The 26,642-nt window shown below is 36.9% G+C and overlaps 1 protein-coding gene across 1 annotated transcript in view; it reads left to right on the top strand.

Moving 5' to 3' along the window:
* Positions 1-26,642, top strand: part of HHIP (hedgehog interacting protein) — a 74,210-nt gene that overhangs the window by 40,105 nt on the left and 7,463 nt on the right. Inside the window, 7 exon segments of the mRNA XM_029962464.1 lie at positions 11,721-11,872; positions 12,324-12,497; positions 13,841-13,984; positions 14,874-14,995; positions 17,038-17,161; positions 17,793-17,923; positions 18,519-18,600. Coding sequence (XP_029818324.1) covers positions 11,721-11,872; positions 12,324-12,497; positions 13,841-13,984; positions 14,874-14,995; positions 17,038-17,161; positions 17,793-17,923; positions 18,519-18,600 — 929 coding nt within the window.

Below are 26,642 nucleotides of genomic sequence, written 5' to 3'. Positions count from 1 at the left end.
TTCAAGGAGAGGTTGGATGTAGCTTTAATCAACTTGGTGTAGTGGAAGGTGTCTCGGCCCACGGCAGGGGTGTTGGAACAAGATGATCTTTAAGGTCCCTTCCAACCCAAACAGTTCTGTGATTCTCAATTCACAGAATTTCACGGAATATTTTGAGTTAGAAAGGACCCACAAGGATCACTGAGTCCAGCTCTTAAGTGAAGGGCCCATAGAGGGATCAAACCCCACAACCTTGGTGTCAGTAGCACCATGAGCTAATATCAGGCTGTACCATTCTGTAATGAAGCTGAAACAGGTACCAGTAATTCATTTTCCAAGACTAAGGAATGGGTTTACCATCAAGTCATACATTCATAGGCTATTAGGTAGCAAGCAGGGAACTCAACCCTGATGAACTGCTCAGACTTGCAGTTGCAGTGGACTCTGTGGCTGTTCCTACCTCAGCCTGACTTCTTCTTCAGAGAGCCCATGCCAACCTGAATGTAATCCATCAGCCAAAGACACACAACAGTGTGTCTTTAGAGTCTTAATAACATTTGGTTCAATAGACTTTGATCATCCTGTCAAAAGGTCTCAGGTGTTACGCAGGTTCAATTTATACTAAAAAAGAATGGAAAATAAAACAATCAAAATTACCATTTTAATTTTCTGTCTTTTGGGGTTTTCTGAATTCTGCATTCTGGGTGAGCACTAAAACAATTAATACATGTTAACTAAATATCTCCAAGAGTGTTTAACAGTGATACAAATAAGCCTGTTCACATATGTCAAAAATCTGCTGAAAATCAGACCAAGATACAATGATAGACAGTTTACTGTCCTTGTATGAGCATTGCTCAGTTAAGGAACATGTAATTTGTATAATGAGTGTCTTTGAACCTGGAACAGGGCTAATCTAGAATCTTAACAGACATGAAAGACTAGCAAACCTTTTATCTTCCCAATAATTTTCTTTTAAAAGAGCATTTAGAGCCAGAACTTAGAGAAAGGATGATAGTACTAAAGGCTAGTCTGGAGGAGAAGGCAAATGTGCACCAAAAAGAGAGCCTGGAACTTTTTCCTACCCATGCAAGGCATTCATTATCCTCACAAATAACAGAAAAATCAGCACTGCTGGGGCTTTCACAAGTAGATGAGGGTGTCAAGGGAGAGGCAAAAATCCATCCCGCAGGCAGCGAGTCTTAGGAACCTCAGAATGCTGGCAATGGCTTCGTTAGAAACCAGAGAGCCTTCCTATGCCAAGAACAGACACTAAAATCTCAGACAGTTAATGCAAGAACAGGATAGAGAGGAGTGAGAATATTCTGAGATTTTGAAAACATACTCTCACCAAGTGTGGACTGAAAGATTCTCAGAAAGGGCCAAATGAAATATTTCATTTCAGTGTTGACATTCTTTTAACTAAAACTAATTTCTAAACTGAAAACAACTCACTGAAAGAATCGAAATCCCCAATTTTACAAATGTTAGAACTGGATGTTTCAAGAATTTCAAAACTATTTTACTTTTTGCCCTGCAAATACAACATTTGTCACAAGCAAACCTCCCTTTCCATCGGGGAAAGCGGGGGGCTTGGACAAATCAGCTTTTTTAAATCCTGTCTTTACTCAGAGAGTTTCTGGCCAATTACACTGAAGACATTTTTCATATTAATTTACTGGTTGTCTTAGGACAAATGAATTCTGAAGTTCTATGTCTGCATCAGCTATTGACGCACACAAACATATTCCTCCAATTACTCCATATGCATGCAGTGCCTCACCCTATTTCATTTTTATAACTGTGCATGCTTAACGCATTCCTTCTTTGCAATGTCCAAAACTATCTTTGCATTCTCAACAAGAAACATATTTCTCATTCACACATCTTGGGCCAAACCCAGATGGTATTAGTTTCCTACAAGGGTATTTCCTGTATGTCTGAATTGTCAACACGGCTGTGGATTGCCATCATTCTCCTCCTATATACAGATTCTAGTCATGGAGAGCAAACCGTATATCCTCCACCACCCTGGTTTTTCCACTTGGCACATTTCATAAAAATATTCATGTCTCTCTTCAAAATATTAATATTTTTCTCACTGTTTTAGTTGAGAGGTAAAGACGAGATCTGTATGAGTGATCCTCAAAAAAGCTTGATTATTTTCGCTTCCTCCGGTGTTCGCAAAACATCTGAGGAAAAATCTGTATTTCTCCGGATTTATTTACTCCTTGTTTTCAGGTGGTTGGCAAATTACATATATTTTTTTAAGACTTACTGAAAGAACTAAAATAATTTGATTACTCAAGTCAGTATTTGAAAGTTTAACTGCAGCGGTGCAGGTAAGTTGCACGCTGGCCTTTCTGCCCTTGGGCTGCACAGCTCAGGAGGATGATGGGATTGGCAAAGTACCAGTGAGAAAAATGCTTGGGCAGTATCAGAAAATTGAAATGCATTTTTTTTTCCCAGCTCCCATGCAGTGCCTTTTCAGAAATGCCAGGGTTTGATGCTTAAGTGTGTTTCTGACCCAAGTACAAACATGATGAACATGCACAATTTTTGTTGGAAAAAAAACAAGAATAGCATTTTCTGGGGGTTTTATAGCTGTATTTGTATCAGAACTCCAACCAGTGCAGTCCTCACACTTCAAACAGTTTGATTTTGAGTAATAAATACAGTTCCAAGGCTCACACTAACATGTGGAAGCTTGAAACTCAGTAGCAGATGCTGGACCTCTAAATGGGTTTTCTCTTGGCATTTATGCCAATAAGACAAGACTGTTTACGTTTTGGAACAGTTGAATGGACAAAGAACATAGGTATAAACAATTTCAATGTTGGAGTAAAGAGACATAACAGACTTGCCTAGCATTCATCCACTAGTGCTGCTGTATGTCCACTGTTGGAGAATACTTACAGGGCTTCTAAGAATACAAAGTCTGACTTTGCCTATTATGTTTAGCATAATAATTACTGAGAAAACAAGCAACAAATGCAGCCAGCATTTGCTTTGAAGATGTGACACATTATTATCAAAACTATGCTGAATGCTGATGCTAAATATAGGCTGAAATATGCCTCTCCATGCCTCCAGATTTCAGAGTCCGAAAGTTCTTCGGATATTAGAGAACAGAATAGCATTTGCTTTATCGCTAGAATTTGCACACACATTCTTTGGCAATGGAAAGATGGTGACATGCTCCCATCTTTTGGTGCCTGCAGGCAAGACTTACATTCTACTTGGTGTCTGCCTTCAGGAGAAAATCTCAGACAAGATGATAGGTGGAATATAAGCACCAATTGCAGTGAACCTTTCATATGCTTCCTGTCTCTGCCCTGTGTTTTTATGTTACATGAACTCCTATCCTTCAAATTGTCTCCCACTGCCCTACTAAAAAACATTTGGATAATGCAATTTTCCAGTTCCTTACAATAAGAAAAGGAGATTTGAAATATTTTGCAGAATTCACTTCAGAACCTTTACTAAGTACCTTCAGAGCCTTAGTGACTAAAGCCAGAAATCTGCTAAAGAAATAACCTTCAGTGAAGAAGGTTACCTTTGTATCTTGCAGTGAAGAAGAGCATCATTTTGATAAGCCACTGAACTCGCTCTTCTCTCAAAACAGTGACATAAAGCCCTCAGTTTAATCCAGGTTATGTTTCAAACATGAATGATTGTCATAGCAATACTTGGCAAAGAAGCAGAAACAGTGTGGACTGAGTGAAGTGCCTCTGGTCCTTTATTACCCTCTGGCAAAAGATATCCTGTTGAAGGGGTACTTTTTAAAATCTTTTAAAAATTTTTTTTGCGAGATGCAAACTGCTAGGGACTTACTTTTAGCACTTGTTGAGCAAGTTTTAATATCCATTAGCATACAGACAGCAGTAAAGCCATGGGGACCAGTCTAAGTGGAAATCTGTAGCTTTTTTCCTTCAAGCTGGCTGTAGTTTTCTGCTTTCTCCCCCCACCCCACAATATTGAAACACATTGCTCATGTGATGCAAGTACCATTCCTCTTGCAACCAGAAAAAGCAAGTATCTGCTTTTATAGGTGACAGTTTGGTACTGAGAGCCAAAGGAGAAAGGCAGAATTGTTTGTAAGAGTAATGCCATCTTTCCATTTGCATCTCTCTTTTTTTGAAACGAGTTATTTTTTTAATGCCTACAATTAGACAGATCAACATTTCTGGTTTTAATTTAATGCAGAGAGTATGATAATTATGTTATTCTGTTCTGAATTACATCCCTAAATTTCCATATAAAGCGGTCACGGTAAAACAGCATGAATTTGTTTTCGATTATCGGAGTACAGAATTTGTTGTAGGTTCATTCGTTTTACACAAGCACTGTCAGATCTGCTCTGTGTCACTGTACATCCTCTTTTTTTTCCCCCTCTCTCAGCACAAAAGAAAATAAGTCTTACTGCTCATTTTAAAGTGCTGTAAAACTTTTTTGTGGACATTTATGAAAAGACTTAATTTAGCAGCTCAGGGAGATCTTTGCACCATAGTAAGATTTTTATTTTTCCATAGCATATTTTTATCTTTAGGAATGACAGAAGTGACAGCAGTGGTTGGCTGAAATGTCATGCCATTAAAAAAGCAACTTATGTATACCATTATAATTCTTAGAGTCTTTTGACTACTCTCTGCCATTAGATCTGTATTTTAACTAAAATGGAAAATTTTATGAAACATGCTACTGAAAAATAAAGATAATTTTTATATACATAGTGAAGGAATGAGGGCATGAGAAAACCAGAACAGATGGCTGAAAGGACCACGGTCAAATTAGAGCATTGGTAGAACAGTAAATCACTAATAAGATTAATTTGTATTGTTTGTGTGTTTACAGAAAAATAATGTTAGATAGCACCAAAATAGGGTGTAAGTTTAAAAAAAATCATTCCTGATTGGAAGAGGTGAAGTCACAGTTTTGGTGAGTGCAAAAGGGATTATTGGTGTCTTGTCATCATGTCATGTATTTGTGAATGTTAATGGAACGCAGTCTGTTCTCTGTGGGGTATCATCTCAGCCAATTTTATTGGACTGCACACTGAAAGAGAGCTGTAAAATTTGCCTTTATCACAGAAGTGGCATGGAAAGGTGGGTAAAGCTTCAGAGCAACAGAAAGAAGGAGAAAAAATACAAAGGTCATCAAGTCTATTCGCCCTATTAATGAAGGATTTTCATGGTCAGTAAATTTCTTAACACTTACGGCACTCTCATTCACTCGAAGGAAGCTCTCTCGCTTTCCTAAAAGGCTAATTCTACAGCACAATAGGCCTCAAACCAATGCAGCTGAAAACCTGTTAGGAAAAGACAGTCTGAAGTGGAAGAATGCTGGAGAGGAAAAGTGTAGGAGAGCAGATATGCCAAATAAATAAATAAAGACCAGAAAGTGGAGGCATGCCAGGGAAGTAAGAAGGAGCATGCTTATTTTTTACCTTCCCATAGTGGCCTCCGCTGGTGAACCACTCACTGAGTTGCTGGTGGAATGTAAAGCTTCCTTGAAAATAAATCCAGCTGGGGACAGAGGTGGAATCACCACCTGTGTTCCCAGAGGATAAATGCTGCTTACAGCTCAAGAGGCCTCTGTGGTGCAGGGAAGTGTGTAATTCACACCTTCCTGAGCCAGCTTTACTGAATGCAATAATCATCTGGTCTTTATTTGAATCTCCCTCTTCCGGGACTGATTTCCACTGTCTTCTGTTATTCCAATTCTCCTAAAGCAGTGCAGTACATAAAGTTTCCCAGTCCAGATGCAGACCTCACATGGGCTCATGGCCACCTCCTTGCAAGCACACTCAGCTGTATGTCACTCTGCCCAAAACCTCCCAATTATTGGCTGGCTCTGGGCAGTCTCAAAGCTTTCAGCTGCTCCCAACCAATAATTGGGGGAGTTGGGAAAGCAGGATTCGTGTCCTACTGGAAGAGTGTGAAGGAGGCAAGCTGTGGGTTTGTGTTGGGTTGGTATCTGCATTTATAAGTTTCATGTACTTTCTTTAGGAGGACGGGAAGAAAGAATTGTATTATCAGGGGACGAGGATTGTCATTTGGATTAAACTAAAGACTTGCCCAGCAGAACAGCAAAATCTGGAGTTGAGGAGTTAAAAAAATAAGTACAGAGGACTAGGACTAGAAGTGAAAGGTCCTGCATTTAGTGACTGTATCTTCAAAGGACTGTGAAGGTAAGGAAAAGAAAAAATGATCCCCCCATGTCGAAATTTTGTCTTTGCTGCAACAGAAGTAAGAAGAAAAAAAGAATTAGGCTTTAAGTTCTAGTGCTATCTTTAGATCTCAACACCTTTTTATTTATTTCTGTTCAAGTTATGGCCACTTCAGAGTTCTTTTGCTGGAAAATTATGCTGCAGATAAATATGCAAGTGTAATTCCTGTGAACAGGTACTCTGACTTTTCTCCAAGTGCAGAGAAGCCCCATCTAAAATCCATGCAGAACTGGTCTTATGAATCACCATCTTGATACCTTTTGATGTGTCTGTCATTTGGACCCACTGGGCTCTAAAGGAGTGGGACATCATTACTTTATTGTGAATTCAGTTCTCATTAAAAAAAAAAAAAAGATTTAAATATCACCACAAACATCAGAACAGACAACCTTGTGATGGATGCACTTTGGCCATTTCCAGCTAAATCCTGCCCTGCACTGAACTGAATAAAAAGCACCTCTAACTTCAGTAGGATTTGTGCTTAAATTCCAAGTCAGAATATGGCCCTTTAAGTATTTTTCACGTATAAATTAAATTGTAAAGCATTCCCATGTCTATAGTAATTTTAAAGTCAAGTATTAAAATAGTGCACTTGTTAAAATCACTAAAAAATATTGAAAATGTTTTGAAAAAATCCTTAGACAAGTGTAAAGCCCTTTAAAAACAAGGAAAATAGTGAAGCTCTGCAACCCAACAGGAAAAGGGAAATGCTTTGGAGATAGGGTCTCGTATGTATACTATGCTGAGCCATGACATCAAGGTAATTATTTTCCCCTAAGTTAAATCTCTTATCTTACAAATCCTTCCTTTGCCAGAGGCCTCAGGCCCCACAGATAGCAAAGCACTTGAGTTCTCAACACCCAAGAGCTCTACTCTTACCCCCACCGACAATCAACTTGTGTCACTCTGTGTTTGTTGTCCCCTTTCACCAGTCAGAGGCACTTCCCTCCTGTGCTTCTCCAAACACCTTTGAAAGGCAAGGAGTACCCTTGCAGCAGACCTTTTGCAGGCTTCTACTTCTGCTGGAGTCAAATTTCTATCCCATGCTAGGGCCAAATTTCCAAAATGTGTCCGTTAAGCAAACACTTCCCACTGAGAAACACACCTGACATTGATCTTCAGCCCTACTGAATCTCTTCCTGAAGAGTTCATATGGTGCTGCCTTATAAGAGATTTAGGTGTTCCATGACCCCTTCACCCATGTTTTTTTTACAGATTTTTACAATCTAACTCCTTAAGTTCAAACAGATGGCAATGCATATTGGTTATGATATTTATTATATAGGAAATAAACTAAATTAAGGGTGATCCTACTACTTCAACAAGTTACCCAGCATTTGCACTATATAATAGGTGAAAACAAACAATACAAAGGCACTACAATAAAGTTAAAATATTGAGTCACCATTGAATATGCATATTTTAAGCCCAACCCCTTTTAAAAAAGGTTGCTACTCCTTTCCAGCATGACAGTGGGATTGTTCAGATGAAAAAGCTGATAAGTATAAATACAATGATTTTTTCAGGATTCTATAAGAGCGTGAATTATGAAATCAATTTTAAAGAAAAACTTGGAATATGCTGCCTACATTGCTTACTATTAAGGCATATAGAGTAACAGAAATAAATGTTCATATCTGGTTTTGCTTACTAGAATTAATTACTACTAAGGTTACATAATTAGGGGTCATACTTACAATATGATCTGTTTTAAATTAAATATTTAACAATACCAGTTAAAGCATTCCTGTGTATTTCTCTTTACTATAGGTAATAACACATGTATTGACATAATTAAATGGCAACGTGTCTTAAAAATAACTGCAGCATATGTTTCTGTATTACAGAAAAAGTATAATATCTTAATAATGTAATAAAACTTCTATCTATAATATCAGAGATATACCAAAGTACATTTATAAGTACACAGGTTGAAAGCAGAGACCACTTCTAAGGAGTGGTTACATGAAAATAGTACCTTTCTATACTATTCACATGCAACAATTCCTTCTCTTAGTGTAAGTCAAAATACAGAGTGGATCATGTTGTGCACTTGTTTAAGATTTTTGCAAGTGTAAATATATTATAACAGAAATTCCGATGCAAAAAAGAAATATCAAAAATCACATATATCAAATATATATTTAAGTTGAGAACACTTACTGGTGTAATATACTTTCAGAACTGACATAATGTAGCTAACCAACCATTTAAAACTGAAAAGGAAAGAAACACTTTGTTTAATGCCTACAATTAATCTTTGCTTGGCTTTATACTAACAATAGAATTCTGATTAAATTCTTTCCATGGTTGTGGTCTTAAACTAGATCAACCTGGGGTTTAAAGACCCTTTTACAGAACTCCTTAGCTGAAATATATAACCTGGCCCAAGGAAATCAATTTTGAAACAAGTGTGGTGTTGGTGCAAAATGTGTCATTACCATGAAGAGGAGAGAGGAGCATTCAAGCTCCAGAGCAGCATGGAGAGTGTCGGCTTCCAGACTTCCTTACAACAGAAATTTCACATTGGCCCCAGTCCACAGTATGTTTAAGTAATTAATACTCATTTCAGCCAACCATCATTCTTTGTCTTCAACAGACGTCCCAATGGAATATAAAGATTTGTCTCATTCTTCTTGCCCTTCCTTACACAACTGACAAACATTAATGGTTATTCCATCAAATAGTGCAGTGCAGAATCTCATACTAGCTCCTATGTCATCTACAGTTTGTTGGTGCTGGTTTCATCTAATGGGAAACTAAAAGGAGAGGCTGTCAATAAGTTATTAAGCTGCTAAGAAAAATATAGAGATATTTGACATATGTTATCTACAAGAAAGACTATACAGCCTGGGATGCTGGTTTCACATCAAAAGTCCATTGATAAAAACTTAAAAGTGAGGAATATTCTACAGAGAAAGTCTGAAGTTTTGTACATAGTTATTCAGTTTGATAGTACTAAAATGACTGCTCCTAAGGGATTTTGCTGAATATCTCTCAATGTACCCCACAATATATGAGACAAAACTAGAGAAAACTCTATATACTTTCTGGCACATAGAGAACATTTCAAAAGCTATAGAAGTTGTGTTAGTGATTTAATTGGAAAGAACGGGTTTGCCAGTTACTGATAAAGCTGAAAATACACATGAACAGTTATTTTCCAAAATCAGGAAAAATAAATATAGAAAAACTCATCTGGGTTTTGAGTTTACCATAAATCAAGTAATGGATTGATACTGCACTGATTTCAGTATCTTGGAGGGATATTCATGAAGTTTTTATTAACTACATGAGTAAATAGACTTTTTGAAAAAAATGTGTATGTCTCACTTCAAAAAAAACCAGCAAAGTGACTTTTCAGGAAGCAACAGATACATTCCACAAACTAAGTAATATATTACAGTCTAATAGAGTCACACAAGACAGCAAAGAGTAGAAATAGTGGCCTATGAATACAACTTGCCATAGTTACTACTCTGCAAGTCTCGTTTTTCATTCATTTTTCAAATTCTTGCTTCATGTGTACTTCATTAAAAGCTCTTAATTTAATTTTCACCTGTTTACGCTTTCAACAACTTCACTTTCACACTGAGACGGCTGCCATGGCATCGAGCACTAAATAAAATCTTCAGCTTAGTAACAGAAAGATCTTTTCTTACTAATACTTTCAATAACTCACCTTGCATGGCAGACCTAGTGTGACTCATTGACATTCCTGGGCCCCTAAATGAGTTGAACTCATCTCTCAGGAGAAGAAATAGGACTGTCTTTGTCTGGGCACAACAGATAGAATCATTCGTCAGGAATCTCTGAAATATGCCTTCCTGTTCCCAAAGAAACCGATTTGCCTCCCTTTGCTTCAGACTTTATCAGAGCAGCTTGGTCAAAACTCTTAAAAACTCAAACAATAATATCTACAATCAGTTCAGACTCAGCTGCAGAATTATTTTTGGCTCATAAGGGAGAAAGAGCTAGATTACCAGTCCCTTCATCCATGATGACTGCAACTGATTTGGCAGCTCTAACTAGACTTTCAAAACTAACCTCTCTGATAACCCCCTGAAACGAAATTTTTCTAACAAACAAACTAGCAAAGTTTGGCTGCCTCTAAATTAGCAGGATCCAGATTGCATTGTACAAATCTGTTTGTATGGAAATCTCTTGACCTATTTACATCTCCCTTTCTGACTCAGGTTTCTCGTTGGTGGTTGTGATTAAAAAGGAAGTACAGCAATCATGTTGAATTAAAATAAATTAAAGCTGTGCACTTTCCCAATTAGGCCTTTTGTGGGATGACTTTCAACAGGAAGACAGGCCCATCCATCACTCTGAAGTGCAAATACATTTTAAAAGCTTCATTCTCTCTTATAATTTAAAATTTCATAATTAGTTATCATGGGTGTGGTTGGAGTTGCAAAATGTTGTCTCCTTATGGTTGCAGAGCTGGAGCACTTGAATCTGCAACAGAGTCACTAGTTTTGAAGGGCTGGCAAGCCCTGAGTTAAACTCCAAGACAACTATCACCTTGTGAATAATCACATATATGAATCGAATTTGAATTGTTAATTATGTACTGTGTTTATTTCTCTGCCTCAGCTTCTCTCCACTGTATTACCTCAAAACCAACAAATGAATCTTAAGTTTTATTCTTCATTTATACAAATATAATTTTAGGCATAGTTATATTAACACACATTTTTAGAAGCCAAAAAGAAAATTGCCTTCTCTTTAAGTACACAGAGTATTTGCATTGTCACAATATATTACATGGACTGGATGCTTAACATGTAACTGTACTAATCTTTATGGCAAACATAATAACAAAAGAAAGTTGCTCCGAGATTTTTCTATTTTTATTTAAAAAAAAATAACAAAAAACCTTTCCAGTGAGGGACCACATGTAAAACTATGGTTTCTCTGCACAGAGACCAAGGCTGCTTATTACCTACAGTACACTAGCTATGATGAACAGACCACCATAGTTGTGACAACTGATGTTGCTGCCTCCAGGGTAAAACAAAGGTTTACATATTACACAAGCAATTTAACTGTTTTCTAAACATATTGCCAAGACAGTGGGAGTTGGCAGCCAGCACTATGTTTTAGGTTTTGGATACTTGGATTAGAAGTGACTGCTGATTAGAGACCTTTTTATTCGTCTTCTACGAATTACAAGCAACCTAGTAACCCAGCAAAGAATCCTTCACAGCACTTAAACTTGTCTTCATGGCTTCCCAAAGATTACATACACAAATCACTCCACAAAAGTGGTGCAACAGACTTGTGCATAGATAACTACATACGGCAATTGTCTTGTTCTAACTCTTAAAGACTTCCCCAAAGTGAAATGTTTTATAATCCTTTTTGTGCAGTAGTCAGGAAAGAAATAAAAGAGTTTGGGGAAAGATTATCCACAAGAAAGAAACTTTTTTTTTTTTGGGTTCCAGCTGAAACACAATAAAGAACATAATTAACTTCACAATTCTTTGTGTTTTTCATTTGACTGCAGGGAGGAGATGAAAGAGGACTGTTAAGCCTTGCATTCCATCCCAATTACAAGAAAAATGGAAAGCTGTATGTGTCTTATACCACCAACCAAGAACGGTGGGCTATTGGACCTCATGACCACATCCTTAGGGTCGTAGAATACACAGTATCCAGGTATCAGTAAAAGTCTAAAATTCACAAATTCCATATTTCTTAGCAACCCTTGAATTTTAGTATTTCCCATCTCTAAAATAAGCTATCAGGTTTACAACGTATATACTTGGGCACCTGCAGAAAAACTATTGTGGGTTTTATTTCAAACAGTAGTTTTGAAATGCCAGTAAGTACACTGGTTTTTCTTTTTAAGACCTTTTTTTTTTTTTTAGTTATTGTCTCACTTTTTTTTTAATTATAATTATTTCCTACTTATTGTGTATAGGCAGCAAAATAATTTTTCTGTGAACGCCACAAAATTGAAATTTCTCAGAAACAACTGTTTGGCATTTTTCCACCAAGTTACAACATCCACATCTCGAAGCATAATTTGAATGAGTCAAGTTTATTTTTAGAAAGAAGTACATTGATAGTGAACTGTGAAAACTGTGCTCATATCTTTATCTTGCAGGAAAAATCCACACCAAGTTGATATGAGGACAGCAAGAGTGTTTTTAGAAGTAGCAGAACTACACCGAAAACATCTAGGAGGACAGCTTCTGTTTGGCCCAGATGGTTTCCTATACATTTTTCTTGGAGATGGCATGATCACTCTAGATGACATGGAAGAGATGGATGGTTTAAGGTACAGAAACTACCAGTGGATAGACTTCTATTATTGTCTTTGCACAGTATTTGGGGTCAGAATCCAAAGTGATCAGCAGTTGTCAGGACAAATCTTGCTCCCTCATCCTTTACTAAAGAATCCTACTTATTTCAGTGCCTGGGTTTTGCAAACTGCTGATTTTCAGAACAGTCTGACTGCTTAAATACATCTTCTTGTAGCTGTGTGCTATCAAATCCTTTAAATACTGGAGTCCTCATCAGTAAATGCAATTTTGTTTAGGCTTCTGTTTTCTGAACTGTTGTTCTATGAACAGAACAACTGTATTGAGCAAAGATTCCAAAATGTGTCTACAAACACATACCAGAGTCAATAACAACAATGCATCACTTAGGAAAATGTCCAGAGAACATATGAAGTAATCCTACTTTGGTTCTACCTTTAAAATTTTCCCAACCTGCTTTTTCCCTCTGCTTCATTGTTCTCTGTTAGAGTTGCACTATTTGTCTTAATTTAGAGAAGGTGTGGTACTGAGCCTTTACAGACCTAAAAGGAGTTGCTGTTCAAAGGCCTCTTTGGCTCAGCAAAATTGCAGGTGCTCCTGCGATTTTTAAGTATTTTTTAAGTATAAGGATATACTTTAAAACCCAGGGCAGAGGGCCATTCTAATACTTGGTTTTAAATTAATGTAAAACAAGAGAAGACTGAAACAAATTAATGATGAAGAAAGACAGAAAGGAATCAATTTAAATATCACATCTTTTCATGTTTATAAAGAGAGTTTTGATGATCTACTCCTTGTCCTTTCTTCCATCACAATCATGAACATAATGTAAAACATTTTACTCTCTCCTGTTTCATGTAACAAGAAAGGTCTGAATACTTACCAAAAAAAAATAAAATAAAATTCAACATTTCCATTCAAGCAATACAATTTATTTCTTGCTTGCTTTCTTTCTATGTAATTAGTCTTTGGATTGTACTGTGACTAGAAATCACTGAATTCAAGAGTAGGATTCAAAGTGTTAGCAAAAAGCATTAAGCACAGTTACTCTAGAGGAGATATTTGAAGCCATAAAACAATGCTGATGTTTGGAAAGTTGTTCTTATGATCAAGTTGCTTCCCAACACCATGGTCAGAGGTGTTCTAGTAAATAACAAGGCAATATATTGGCCACAACTGAATCTTGAATAGTCTCTGCTATTATTTTTTGGACTTGCATGTGCCATAAAATCAATCTATATGTGATTAATCAGTAAAAGTGGGTGGTTTATTTTTCTGTCTCACTATAGTATTATATGGATTAAATCTACCAGTAAAATACTTTTAAAAACCCAATTATTTTATCCTCCCCCTCTCTCAGTGATTTTACAGGCTCTGTGTTGCGCCTGGACGTAAATACTGACCTGTGCAACGTCCCTTATTCCATACCACGGAGCAACCCACATTTCAACAGCACAAACCAACCTCCTGAGATTTTTGCACATGGACTCCACAATCCAGGCCGGTAAGTAAGTTTCTGAATTACTGAATTACTCTGCAGTAGATACTGTTTTCAACCAGAAATTTTTTATACAGTCAGGTAACAGCATTTTAATAATAAAGGCACGCGTGAAGTTTTTAAATCCTCCACTCCCCCTTCTCCACACATATTTCACAGTTAGAAACGAATGTACATTGGCAAGGGGAAAGCAAAGAGCATGCCCAACTACTAAAAGTCAAGACCAAAATGACAGAAATGAAGTACAGGATTTTTGGTTTTAATGAATGATAAAATGACTACCCTTATGAAAGAAAAGAGCTTCAAGCAGAGGGTTGGGAAAGTACAGCTGAGATGGGAATCTTGACTGGGAATAATAGGCACGTGGAAAACAAATGAGAACATCTGGTGATATCTAAACAACAGCAAGGAGGAGAACAATGCTTTAACTAAACAACCCATAATTCAGCAAATTAGGTGGGTGGTAGTACTGAAGTGACATTGAAAGTCATGGTTTGAAAAAAATCAGAAAGTCAAGTTGTTCAGATAAGGAGTTGATTCTTGGACTTTTTAACAGTCCAAAATTCCTACACCATATAAGTCAATTCATTTTGCTTGGTAAAGGCACTATTCATTTCAGGTGCTTTAGAGCAGAGTACATTTTATTACTAGGACAAATTATTTTTACATCAGATTATATAAAAGATGGTGTAGGAATGGGAAAGTTGTAATATCTTTTGGGTATGAATCTAACACATTGTTGGATATTTTGGCTCTGTATAAAATAGGTCCCTCACAGGAGTAGGCACCAAAAAGACACAATAATATTTTAAAATGTGATGCTTCATACTATTTCAAATTATGAACTCATCTATTTCATGGATTTTCTTCTTTTTTTTTTTGTTTTGTTTTACAGGTGTGCTGTGGACCGCCATCCAACTGATGTAAACATCAATTTAACTATACTTTGCTCAGATTCAAATGGAAAGAACAGATCTTCAGCAAGAATCTTACAAATAATTAAGGGCAAAGACTATGGTAAGTTCCATCCAGGGTAAAGCTGCTGGGAACAGTCAGTTTTTATGCCCATGGAATAATAAATAGAAAGCAGAAAAGATAGATAAAGGACTGTATAGCCATGATAGGAAACTTAGAACATAGATAGAAGAGATAACCTACCAAAGATAGAACTTCTGAAAAGTTCCATCTTTTCAAGGTAGAACTTCAAGGTACAAGCAGATAAAAGATTCAGGACAAAACAAAATTTCAATGACTCAACTTTGTTCTTTTTGGTGTAGAAAATTATGTAAATAAGATTTAACAAATTTGACGGTTGCTGGTCCATCAAAGGTCAAACTGTTGGTGCATATATTGGCTCAGAAAGAGAAGATTTTGGAATATCAGGAAGTGATGAAAATGTATTCTTAGTCATTCATAAATAACCTTTTAAGACAGAATGGAAACCTCATGTAATGGACCTCCTATAATGGAAAAAATGAGATAGACAACAACAGACCTCAGCCAAACAGGGAAATGACTGAGCTCTGTTTAAATGTTACTAAAAATAAAAAACTTAGAAAAATGCTCTATGCTACTACTTCATGATAAATGCCTAGTTTAGAGTAGATGACAAAAAGATAAATATACTCAATTAGAGACTTTAAATTATTAAAGCATTTCATGTTCTCTCTGAATTAGTATGACTGTCAGTCACAATTTTAGTTCAATGTTTAACTCTGACACTCACTAAGGTCACTTGCTAGTTCAGGCAAGCCAGGTGACAGCTACTCTGAGCCATCATCCCCCTTGACTGACCATTTAGCAGCTTGTAAATCCACGATGGTAAGATGTGATAAATGCCACTGGTCTATCTCCTGGAATGCAGCATTTTCCAGTTTTATTCACATCCCTGGTTCCCCCACCTGTACTTTACTTACAAGCAAAGCAGCTGTGCTGTCTAGTACAACAGTACACAATAGTATCATGCAATTGTACTGCTTCAGTTATTGTGTGTATTTTCTGTGTCCATTTTACAAAAGCCAAACCAAAGAATAATATTTGGTTAACCACTGCTCCAATGGAATTTTGACTGCATCTTTATTGCAGAGTAAACTAAGCAATACTGTGTCTATCCAGAACAGCTTGCCAATATTAATACTAGGCTATGGGTCAACTCCTTCAATAAAAAGAGTTCATCATCCTTTTCTCCCCCATAAAATTTCAGGTCTTACTCTTGTAGAATAACCTGGAAAATGCATTTACCAAAGACTTGCAGATAGCCTTCTGACTAAAAAAGTTCCTATAAAACAAAAAGGTCTATCGGCTGCGGTTTTTATTTAAAATTACGCAGTTATCACGTCAAATTGAGTCTACTTTTACCCTAAGCAGTATTTGATTAAATGAATAGGAAAATGTACACTGAAACTCCCTCGAAGAATTATTTGATAGGACTAAACTCTGTGGCTTTGTGAAAAAAGAAGAAAAAATGTATAGGAATTGCAACTACAGAAACAGGGTAAAATTGCTACAAGAAGCTATGGCAAGTTATATTAGTTTTTATGGGATGTAAAACACTCACTATGTTTAAAACTCTGATTTTGAAAGAATTTCTCAAACCACTGAAAGGCTTTGAAAACAAGTTTTGTTGAAAATCAGTGGAATTTCTGCTCTTAGTTACTGGACTTTACAGTAAAGGGGGGGTAAATTGTGCTCCTGAAGTTCAAGAGATCCATTTTGCAGACTGTATTGACACTAGAAATTAATAGCAGTAACAACATCAATTGCAATGGAAGTCCAACCTAATCTTTGTGTAGTTTTATTGTCCCAGGTTGTGCACATGGAAGACAAGCAACTATAGCCTCTCCTATTGAAAGTCTTTAATGGATTGTTTCACAAATAGACTTGGTTGTAATTTCACCACTTTATTTTTTTTAAAAATGTTTCATTTCTGGCGACGCATCTTGAATTTTGAGGAATCCTTAAATGGAATTAACCTTGTTTTCTTCAAGTAACAGCATTTTCATAACTGTGAATCACTATGAGACTGCATGTGATCTAATGCTACGGTAGTTCCTTTTTAGAAAGTGAGCCTTCACTTTTAGAATTCAAACCGTTCAGCAGTGGATCCCTGGTCGGTGGGTTTGTCTATCGCGGCTGCCAGTCGGAAAGACTCTACGGAAGTTACGTGTTTGGAGACCGCAACGGGTACGTTTCTTACAACTCAAACACAAATGCCTCTAGGGTATATTTAGCCACTCAGCTGCCTGTATGAAGGACCACCAAAGGTCTTGTACATTCACTTTGCCAGGTTAGCACTGGGATAAATGCAGATTAAACTCTAGATTTGGAAATAAAATAGCTCGGCATTCTAATGGTGACATGCATAACATAGTTAAGCCTTGCAAAGAAGTACCGAGAGACTCACATCATGGTTCTCTTAAGATTTTAGTTCTAGATATGCTTACATGCAGCTTTTACACTATGAGGGGAATTAATCATGAAACTGTTTCCCAAACCAACCGGTAAGACATTGAAAACTTTTGGGATTTTATGGAAACATCACTGATGGAGCAACATGAATGTTTCTGTAATGAATGGGCATAGTTTCCCCATACCAGATAGCTGAATATTCACAAATGGTTGTGGAGTATAGCTTGAACACAATTTTGCAATATTTGAATGACTGGATGGCTTTTAAGCATCTGAAAAATAAATCATAAGACAATGAACTGCACAGATGTATCTATGGAGCTTCTTGCAGAAAGTGTTTACTTATTTATCTACTCTCTATTCCAAATATAATGTAACAATTTGTTTTATGTGTTCTTGAATATAGAAATTTTTTAACACTGCAACAGAGTCCTGCAACCAAACAGTGGCAAGAGAAACCCCTCTGTCTTGGCAACACTGGCTCGTGTAGAGGTTTCTTTTCAGGCCCTGTCTTGGGATTTGGTGAAGATGAATTAGGTAAATACTAAAAAAAGTTCTTAAATCATAAGGCTTATTAGTCATGCCTGCTGAAGTATTCACAATTCTAGTAAATGTTTAAAGAGAAGGCTATCTTTCCTTTGCCAAAGCTGTCTACACTGCTCTCAGCTACACCTCAGCAGCCTTGTAAGAAGAACAGAGAAGAGAATGTGTGGTTGGAAGGGTCAAAGGTCCTTATTGTCTCTCACACCCTGTGAACTGTGTCACTCACTATGACACAATGTATCATATACTTGCCTTTATTCCCAACATTACAGACTTAAGTGGCAAAGAGATTGAATGAGCAGACTGATCCCCCTCTTCTCCCTTCCTCACAAATTTTACCTTTTTTAACCAATTTATACTATATGAAAGATAAAACACTCATGATAAAATATATATCACGTTTTAGCATCAATTTGGGTAGAGTGCTTATATACATTTTCAAATACCAATGGTTCTGCTGTATATTTCAGTGTCGAGGGTTTCTTCTGAAGTTTTTTTAGTCTCATTTGGCAAATACAGCTAGATCACAAAAGTCATGTATTTTCCTTAGAAAAGGAGAACTAATTTATTGCACTGGCTTTCCTAACAGGTGAGATTTACATATTATCAAGCAGTAAAAGTATGACACAGCCTCACAGCGGAAAACTCTACAAGATTGTTGACCCAAAGAGGTGAGCATTGCATTTCTCTTTCAAATCAGCCTTTCCTTCAACTGGTTAAAACCCAAAAGGTAGCTGTAGTTCTTTCCATGTGGCTGAATTATACAAGAGTGGCATTCAATAAAAAGGGATGGTCCTGGTAGTTCTGAAGCCAAATGGCTTTTAGGTACCAGATGAAAACAGATGCTGGAATTCTCCAGCGGTGCTACTGCTTCCTTACTTGACACCATGGTGGGACAGTGCACAACAGGAGCTGGCTCAAAAGATTAGTAGAGTGGCAATACCTATTCTAAGCAACTACAGAAAATCATTTGACAGTACTAGCTAGTGTCAGTTTTGCCACAAGTTAAGTTCTAAGGGACCAGTTCAGCCTTTCCCAAATATCTCTCTGGTTGTATAGGAGAAACCACCAATGGGGAATAACACAGAGGCCTCACTCAGTCCTCAGTGGGTGTGAAGTGTCCCTGCTCACTAGTTTTCAGTGTCCTTCCCTGCATTTACCTGTCTCTCCCTGGGCAGGTTTGGAGCCCCAAGGAAGGAAATCCTTTGTCCTTGGGCTGTGTGCCAGAAATACATGAAGTTCTTTAACGGTTCTTATAACTCTGCTTCTAAAAGGCTTATAAATCCCACTCAAGTGATTATAAGACTCAGATTTAATAGGATTGGTCTAATTATTTAGACTAATTTACCAGTTTTAAAATGAGGATAAATTAAAATTATCAAACCAAAGTTTCCTGAGATGTGATCTTTGCAGAGCAGCTGGAACTACGAAAATATTAGAGAATATGCAAAAAAAAAAGCCAATATGACCCAGGGGCCCCAGCAGCAGTAAGATCTGATGACTTAGCAGACACTCACTTTGGCTGGGGGAATACCATTTTCTTCATGATGGATCTTCCTGCTCTATCAGACCAAGTCTGCCAAGTAAAAGTAGCACATCCATCCTGAAAAAGCATCAGAAATCAACACAAAATGAAAGAGACAATAGAAGTGAAGTTTGTTGTATAATTATTTTGACCCCATCATACCCTGCAAAAGCTACTGTCTATTTTTTTCAGCATCTACTTCAGCATATTTCTCCATTAGTATCAGATACAGTCAGACTTGTATTTTTGGTTTTGCTGTTAAGAAAAGAATTTTCCTGTTGAACTAAAACTCTAAAAATTGTTATTGGGACAACAAGTGAATACAACAACAAAATCATGAAATTAGGTGCACGCTGTACTATAAGTTACAGTAGAGTTTCAGTGTTTTATAACTGTACTATCCCAAAACAATAGCAAATAGTCTGGAAGCAGATGTTACCACAGGTTAGTGCAGTCTGTCAGTCAAGGTTATTATGTATGTTTTATTTATGCTTTCTGGTATTGAAAACATTTTTTCAGAACAAAACTTGCCATTCTTACTGGGATTGTTTAGTCTGTTGGTGTATGGTTTTAAGTGAATTTTACACCCTAAATCCACTATTAGTATCTAATTACATGGGGCTGCCTTGTTTGACCTCGGCTTTTTGTTCTTGTTACCTCTTCCAGTAGGGTGGTCTTCAGCTGACATACCTGAAAGGCCAGACCTCCCATTGCTGCACTCACGGTTGGCTGTTTTCGTGTATGGAAAAGGGTCAAGACTGTGTTTGGTTACTGGTGAAAGTAACCAGAAAACTAGAGAATACTTTTGTAAATTGGCACACAGTTGAAATTAAACAGACTGTGGCAAAGGGATATAGTTTTTGGTAATTTTTTTTTAGAAACGTGGGATAATTTTCATTCAGGCTAAGTTTTGAGTTTTGTTGTTTTTCAGTCTCACACCACTGCAGGCTTTTAAGGGAAAGATAATGAGATACTTCCACAAAAGAGAGCTGTAGCTCTATTTACCATTTCATGCTAAGTTCCTATTACCCATGTAAACAATTTTTAAAAATTCCATGGTTTTGGAAGATGTTAATGTAAACTTTTATTAACAGAATGTTATAATTCACATGTTAATATTTTACTGCTTCTTCCTCATGGTGTGCATCATACCAATACAAAAATATATATATATGTAAACACTGGCACACTAAAGATGATACAGGTGGACTATGAGCATCAGGTATAACTAAAATCATCAAACTATTGATCTTTCATGTCTCAGAAATTCATTACTTAATAACAAAACCCTGTGAGAGGTGGCCCCCGGCAGACTTGACAATTTGCAAAGAGAACTTTCCATGCCTAGGGCAGTGTAAAAGAACAAAATTATCATTCCTTGTGGTAGCCCCTTGCTGAAAATCAATACCTTCATGCAAAACCCAGCCTTCTTCTGCTAGTGGTTGTTTGTAAGCTGCTGCAAGCTTGCAAAATTATTCTTTTATTTCAGATAATGAATGTTACATGAAGGTGCAGAATTTGTATTCTTTTGATCTTTGTCAAATCATAGAAACATTAAAGTTGGAAATGAGCTCCAAGATCATCAAGTCCAACCTTTTGAGAGAACACCACCTTCTCAACTAGAACATGGCACTAAGTGCCACGTCCAGTCATTTCTTGAACGCTTCCAGGGATGGTGACTCCACCACCTCCCTGAGCAGCCCATTCCAATGCTTGACAAAGTCTTCCAGAGAAGAAGCTTTTCCCAATGTCCACCTTGAACCTCCCCTGGCACAGCTTGAGGCTGTGTCCTCTCATCCTGTAGAAAACTACTGCATAATCAAAAGTTGTTCTCAACCATAACCATGACCCAGACTTTCTTGTCTCAAATGTGGCTTAGGACAGAAATCTACTACTTGGATATTGCTGGCAATAGAAAGAAAATCAAAATAAGTGGGCAGGTTAAAACATTAGATGATCAGAAGATGAGGGTAATCCAAAGAACCCTTTGCATTAGTCTTCAATACTCAGCAGTGGTATAGTCCTATCCCAAAAGAATCCTTCAGATGTAATAAAAATGAGGTGTTTGTTAAACTGAGGTGATATATGACAAATTGATAAACATGATCAGTACAGAGGTTCTGAATCCCACGATTGTTGAGGCCTTTTGAAACGTAGAATTCAAGGTACCACAGAGAAACTTTTGTTTGGTTCCTCCAAAGACTCTATGTCAATAACTAAATAGACTCCCATCAAAAGCACAGAGTGAAATATTTCTTTTTGTAACAAGGTTGTTAAAATGATTCATTAGTACTTTAGAGCTTGTAGACATTAAAATGATAAAAAAAAGCCCTAAGTATGTGAATTGCTGCAGAATACATATATATACTACCTATTACCAAAAATAGATTGAAGGATATAGCCAATAGCAAATTTAGCTTTGAGATTGGAGGAGATGTTGGAAACACTAAGAATTACAAACACATAAAACCAGCATGAGGCACATTAGTTAAACTGGTAGTCAAGAGGAGATGTTCTCAAGTTAAAATTGTGTCTCTGAAAAATATATCCATTTTTTGATGATTATCAAAAAAACCAACACTTTCCAGGGATAGGAACTAGTGAGAAAATACAGGCAGGAAGACTTATTTTCTTCTTAAATAAAAGAGTTAGTCAGATATCCTGAAGACTGATGCAAATACTAGTATTTTATAAATTGCCTTTGTGACCAAAAAACAAAACTTTTTTATTTTGTGGTTTCCTACTTTCTGTTTCATAATTTTTCTGTTGTGCTTTCTGTTTCTACAAATACATACTTATATCAATCACAAAAGCATTGATGTATTCAAAGGCAAAATAACTAGGTGATCAGTGATGTAGAAAATATATAGAGGTTCAAATATTCCAGCTGGTTGATAACAGAGAAAATAGGAGACAACCCCATTAGGAAAGAAAATGTAATCATTTTTCTAGCATGATGAGAGGAGAAAATCAACTGTGAAAATGAATATTTAAATAAGTAAGATCTGTTGATAGGTCCATGTACTCTGTAACTTAAACATTATTACCAGACCAAGAAGTAAGAAAATAAACTTTGGATGATGGTAGAACAGCCATAAAGTGGCTTTGTAAGTCTTCTTTTAGAATACTTGCAACAGGATCACTTTTATTTCTAAGGAAATTATAGATAAAATGAAAGACATTCAGAGAAGAGTTCTCAAACTGACAGACAATGCAAAAGTTTTCCACTTAAAAGATGTCCTCTATCCCCTGTGAAGTTTTAAGTGTTTGCCCCCATCCATACTGTGATTCCAAAGGGGATGAACTATTCTTTTGACCAGGATGGCTCACTGAAGCCAGAAGGTGAATATTACAAAAGAGGGCAGAGCTTAAGTAAGTGTCCCTGCGCACGTAGGAAGATTTCCTCTTCCTCTCCTTATAACACCTTATAGATCTGGATTTCAATGTGTTTCCTATCAACAGCCAGAATAGCTGCTTTCCACTGGGTTGAAACTTGAACTTGATTCAAACCATCTCACTCCTCTTTCATGCCCCCCCAGGGTATATAATTCCACTTATCATCCTTTCCATAATCACCTTCTGGGATTTCCGCTGTCAGAGAATATTTCCAAACAACTGATTTCAAACACGAAGGGACAATATCTAGGCCATACCTCATTCTGACATTGTTCAGGCTCTTTAGAAAACCATTAGTGATTTTGTTTTTTAGTATGAGTCAAGAGTGTTTGATGGTATGATAGAAGAAAAGCATTTATGAAAGTGGAGCCCTGTTAAAGACTTTAATTACTATGGAAATGCAAACTCAGGAACACACAGTTTTAGACTAATCTGCATCAAGATACTCAGTTCTGATGGGTTATAGACACACTCTGAAGCTACTACTGGAAACTCTCTGTAGAATGAGCCAATTTTGTTGGTGAATACGCTCACCAAGCCAGGTGGGCCATATGATTTCTTTCTGTTCAGAAAGTTACTATCCCTTAAGTCATTTGAGGGAATGGAAAGCCAGAATTAATGTCTAATTATGTTTAGTTTAGCCAGAGCATGCAAAATTCTTATCTCATTTACCTACCCACATGCAGTTACTATTCCCACAAGAGACACTAAAGAGAAATTAGAGCTTTTTGCGAATACCAGCCTAGAGAGTTTCAATTTACAGAAGTACTTCACAAAAACTCCTTTGTAACCACGATGGAAAAACCTAAGGATTTTTTTCAATCACATCACAGCTCACTGACTGTAAAAGTTTTTGTTTTGGTTTGGGATTTTTTTTTCCCCCCTTTTTTTTAAAGTCTTTCTAGCATTGGCTATTAAGGAGTTCTCACTTTTTATCGCTTTATAAGGAAAAAAAAACAGCTCAGTTTATCTTTTGCTTATTTTCTGGAGCCTGCAGGAAGCCTCTGCCATCCTAAAGAAAGTCACACATAATAGAGCAGCTTTAGCGCAGTAAGCCAGTCTTTCCCAATTCATCAGTCAAAGTGTTATGCAAGTGGCCCCCTAAATTGATAAATTCCCACAGTGCCTGTTGACCCAGCTGCCAAGTGCTCATGCAGCAGGTGTTGTTTTCATGACCACCCTGACAGTAATACAAACTGTTTAGCAGTTGCATTGACCTCTTAGCTATTAACATTGATACAGGCTTCACTAGGGACTAGTTTTCAAACATGACAGAATTTCTTAAGACTAGAGGTCATGAACAAGTATACCATATAAGAATAAATTTGATATGCTGCTGAGTTTAAATCTTAAAAACCATGAGTTTTTTCCACATTATTCCCATGTAGTAAATCTGGAGACAAGTAACGAGCTTTTGGCATCTCTCCCAGGACTAAAGGTATACTTTTTAATTTTAGAAGCTGTACCTGAAGAGATGCTATATTTATTCCATGACAAGTAGTAAATTTAGTCTATGACAAGGAGTGAAACAAAATTATTTTTTCTTGACATTTTCCCTTATAAAGGAAAAAAACCCAACAACTAGTGCACGAATTTTGGTGATATACTTTAGGATCATTCTAATGCCTAATATCTTCTGTGTAGGTAATTGAAGCATAACATTCCATATATTTTGTATCACAGTCAGGATTTCTACGGCAGTGTATCTTGTCTGAATCTGAACATCCAGGAATTTCGTCTGGGTTTATCTTTTTCCCTCTACTTTAGTGGAGAAGGAGAGATTTTGATATGGTGTCAAAAGCATGGTGAAGGAATAGCTTTCTGTTCAGTACCATTGTTTTACTGCTGAATTTGGCCCTCCATTTGCATCTGAGTTACAAATAGCACATATAGCAACTAAACCACTCCGTGCATTTTTGTGGAGAGAAGTGCTAAAGAAAGCACGAAATCCTGAGCAACACCAGGATGAGTTTTAATCTATTAAAGCATGTTAGACTTTTATATGCCTCTAAACTAACAGTAGAGGCTACTTTCTTATATTAGCTACGGTAAGGCAGCAAAAATTTCTTTACTCATTGTAGAGTCAAGAATTCCCAGCTCGCTGCACACGTCAGCAAAGGGATCCAGAGAGGGCCCCAGCCCCCAGTACAACTTTTCCTCCATGTTCCATACATTTAGAGTTGTTATACAGTTTCATGAAAGCCTGTTTTAACAAGCAAGATATACTGTACTGTACTGTATATATGAACAGCTCTTTAAGATAACTAGAATTGTACAGACCATATAAATAGTCATTATCAGCTACATTTTTGGCTGACTTTCTGTGGACCAAATAGTGCTTACTGTAAGAGTAATCAAGCTGTACCCTTTAGAGTTTTACAGATTGAGGAATACAAGGAAAAAAATTCTCTCCAGCCTAGAGTGTGGCTCCATCTATTCCCCTCCATTTTCCACGTCAAGAGACACAGCGAAGCACCAGTTATATAAACAAAATCATAGGCTTGTCTAAGTGCAGGAAAGATCAAGTCCCAACAGTCCCTTTCGAGACTTATGTTACCTTCGTGAAATTCAGTTCAACTTGTGCCGAGACTGAAAATTTCCACCCCTTTCAAGCCTTAAAAAATGCAAAGTGTAAGTAGTGAGGGGCAGAGACTTTCTCTCCACACACGTGGGTCCCATAACAGCATTCGAATCCTGAGAAAGTGTGGCTTTTCCTGAAGTACAGCTAAGGAAACCCAGCAGTTCTCACACACAAGAAGGATTCTGCTGCAGCTGCATTTGTATTTCTCTTCTCCTGAGGCACTCTGCCAACCACAATTTTTTCCATCTTTGTTTCTACTCCACCCCACCATTAATAAATATTATCCAAGGCTGATGAGTACAAGTTATTGATTGATGGTAGAATAAAAGACAGGGTTATATTCACAAGTACCAAGACCAGCAGAAAATTTTAAATTATAAAAGTGACCAGCCATACTTGGCTGGATACAAAAAAAGCATGATTTCTGCCTTCCTATCACATACAAAAAGAACCATATATTCCAGCACTATCATAGATAAATACTTTACATCTCTTAATAAAATAAATCATTATGTATACAAATAAAATATCTTTGTGACTTATGAGGTCATTCTTTGCTAAAGATTTGCCACTGGAGCTTGTTTCCAAGAGATGCTCCAGGAGCCTGAGGTTATACTTCCTGCTAAACACAGCACTCTACTTGTGTTTGAGCAAGAAGAAGAGAAGACTCCCATTTAAAGTAACTTGAAATACATGGGCTTTAATAGTGCCAGATGAAGAAAGAATCTTGCCTCCTATGCAGTTGGCTATAAAGAAATCATCTCAAATATAGATTTTTTTTTTTGCCTCAGACATAGGAATGAGAAAACAGATATTTTTCCTTTAAATCCGAACAAGTCTCCACTGAAAATCATATAATTTTGTAGAACAGTTTCCAAAATATCATTGCCTGTGAATATTGCATATAATTTTTAAGTGTAGGAACTTTTTTAACCAGATCATGTGTAACACACTCATTACTACAGAACTGGAATTCCTTACAGGTCAAAAAAATAATGCATTATATTTAAAAGACAGCTGTGGAAATATGTAAACACTAAAACTGAAAGGGTTTCAAATATGCTGTACCAAAGGTGTCAAAACATGTTTCAAAGCCCTTAAATAATACAGGACCTTCAGTGATTCTCAGAAATGGTTTGGAAATCAGAACTTAGTGCCACGCTAAAGATTCATCTACACATTCTTTCTGCCCTTAACATCTTTGGGGAACC

Source organism: Manacus vitellinus, unplaced genomic scaffold (genome assembly GCF_001715985.3).
Source record: "Manacus vitellinus isolate BGI_N305 unplaced genomic scaffold, ASM171598v3 scaffold_0_pilon, whole genome shotgun sequence".
NCBI classification, from domain to species: Eukaryota; Metazoa; Chordata; class Aves; order Passeriformes; family Pipridae; genus Manacus; species Manacus vitellinus.
Note: the sequence above shows the minus strand (reverse complement) of the source record. Positions and strands in the feature narration are given on the sequence as shown.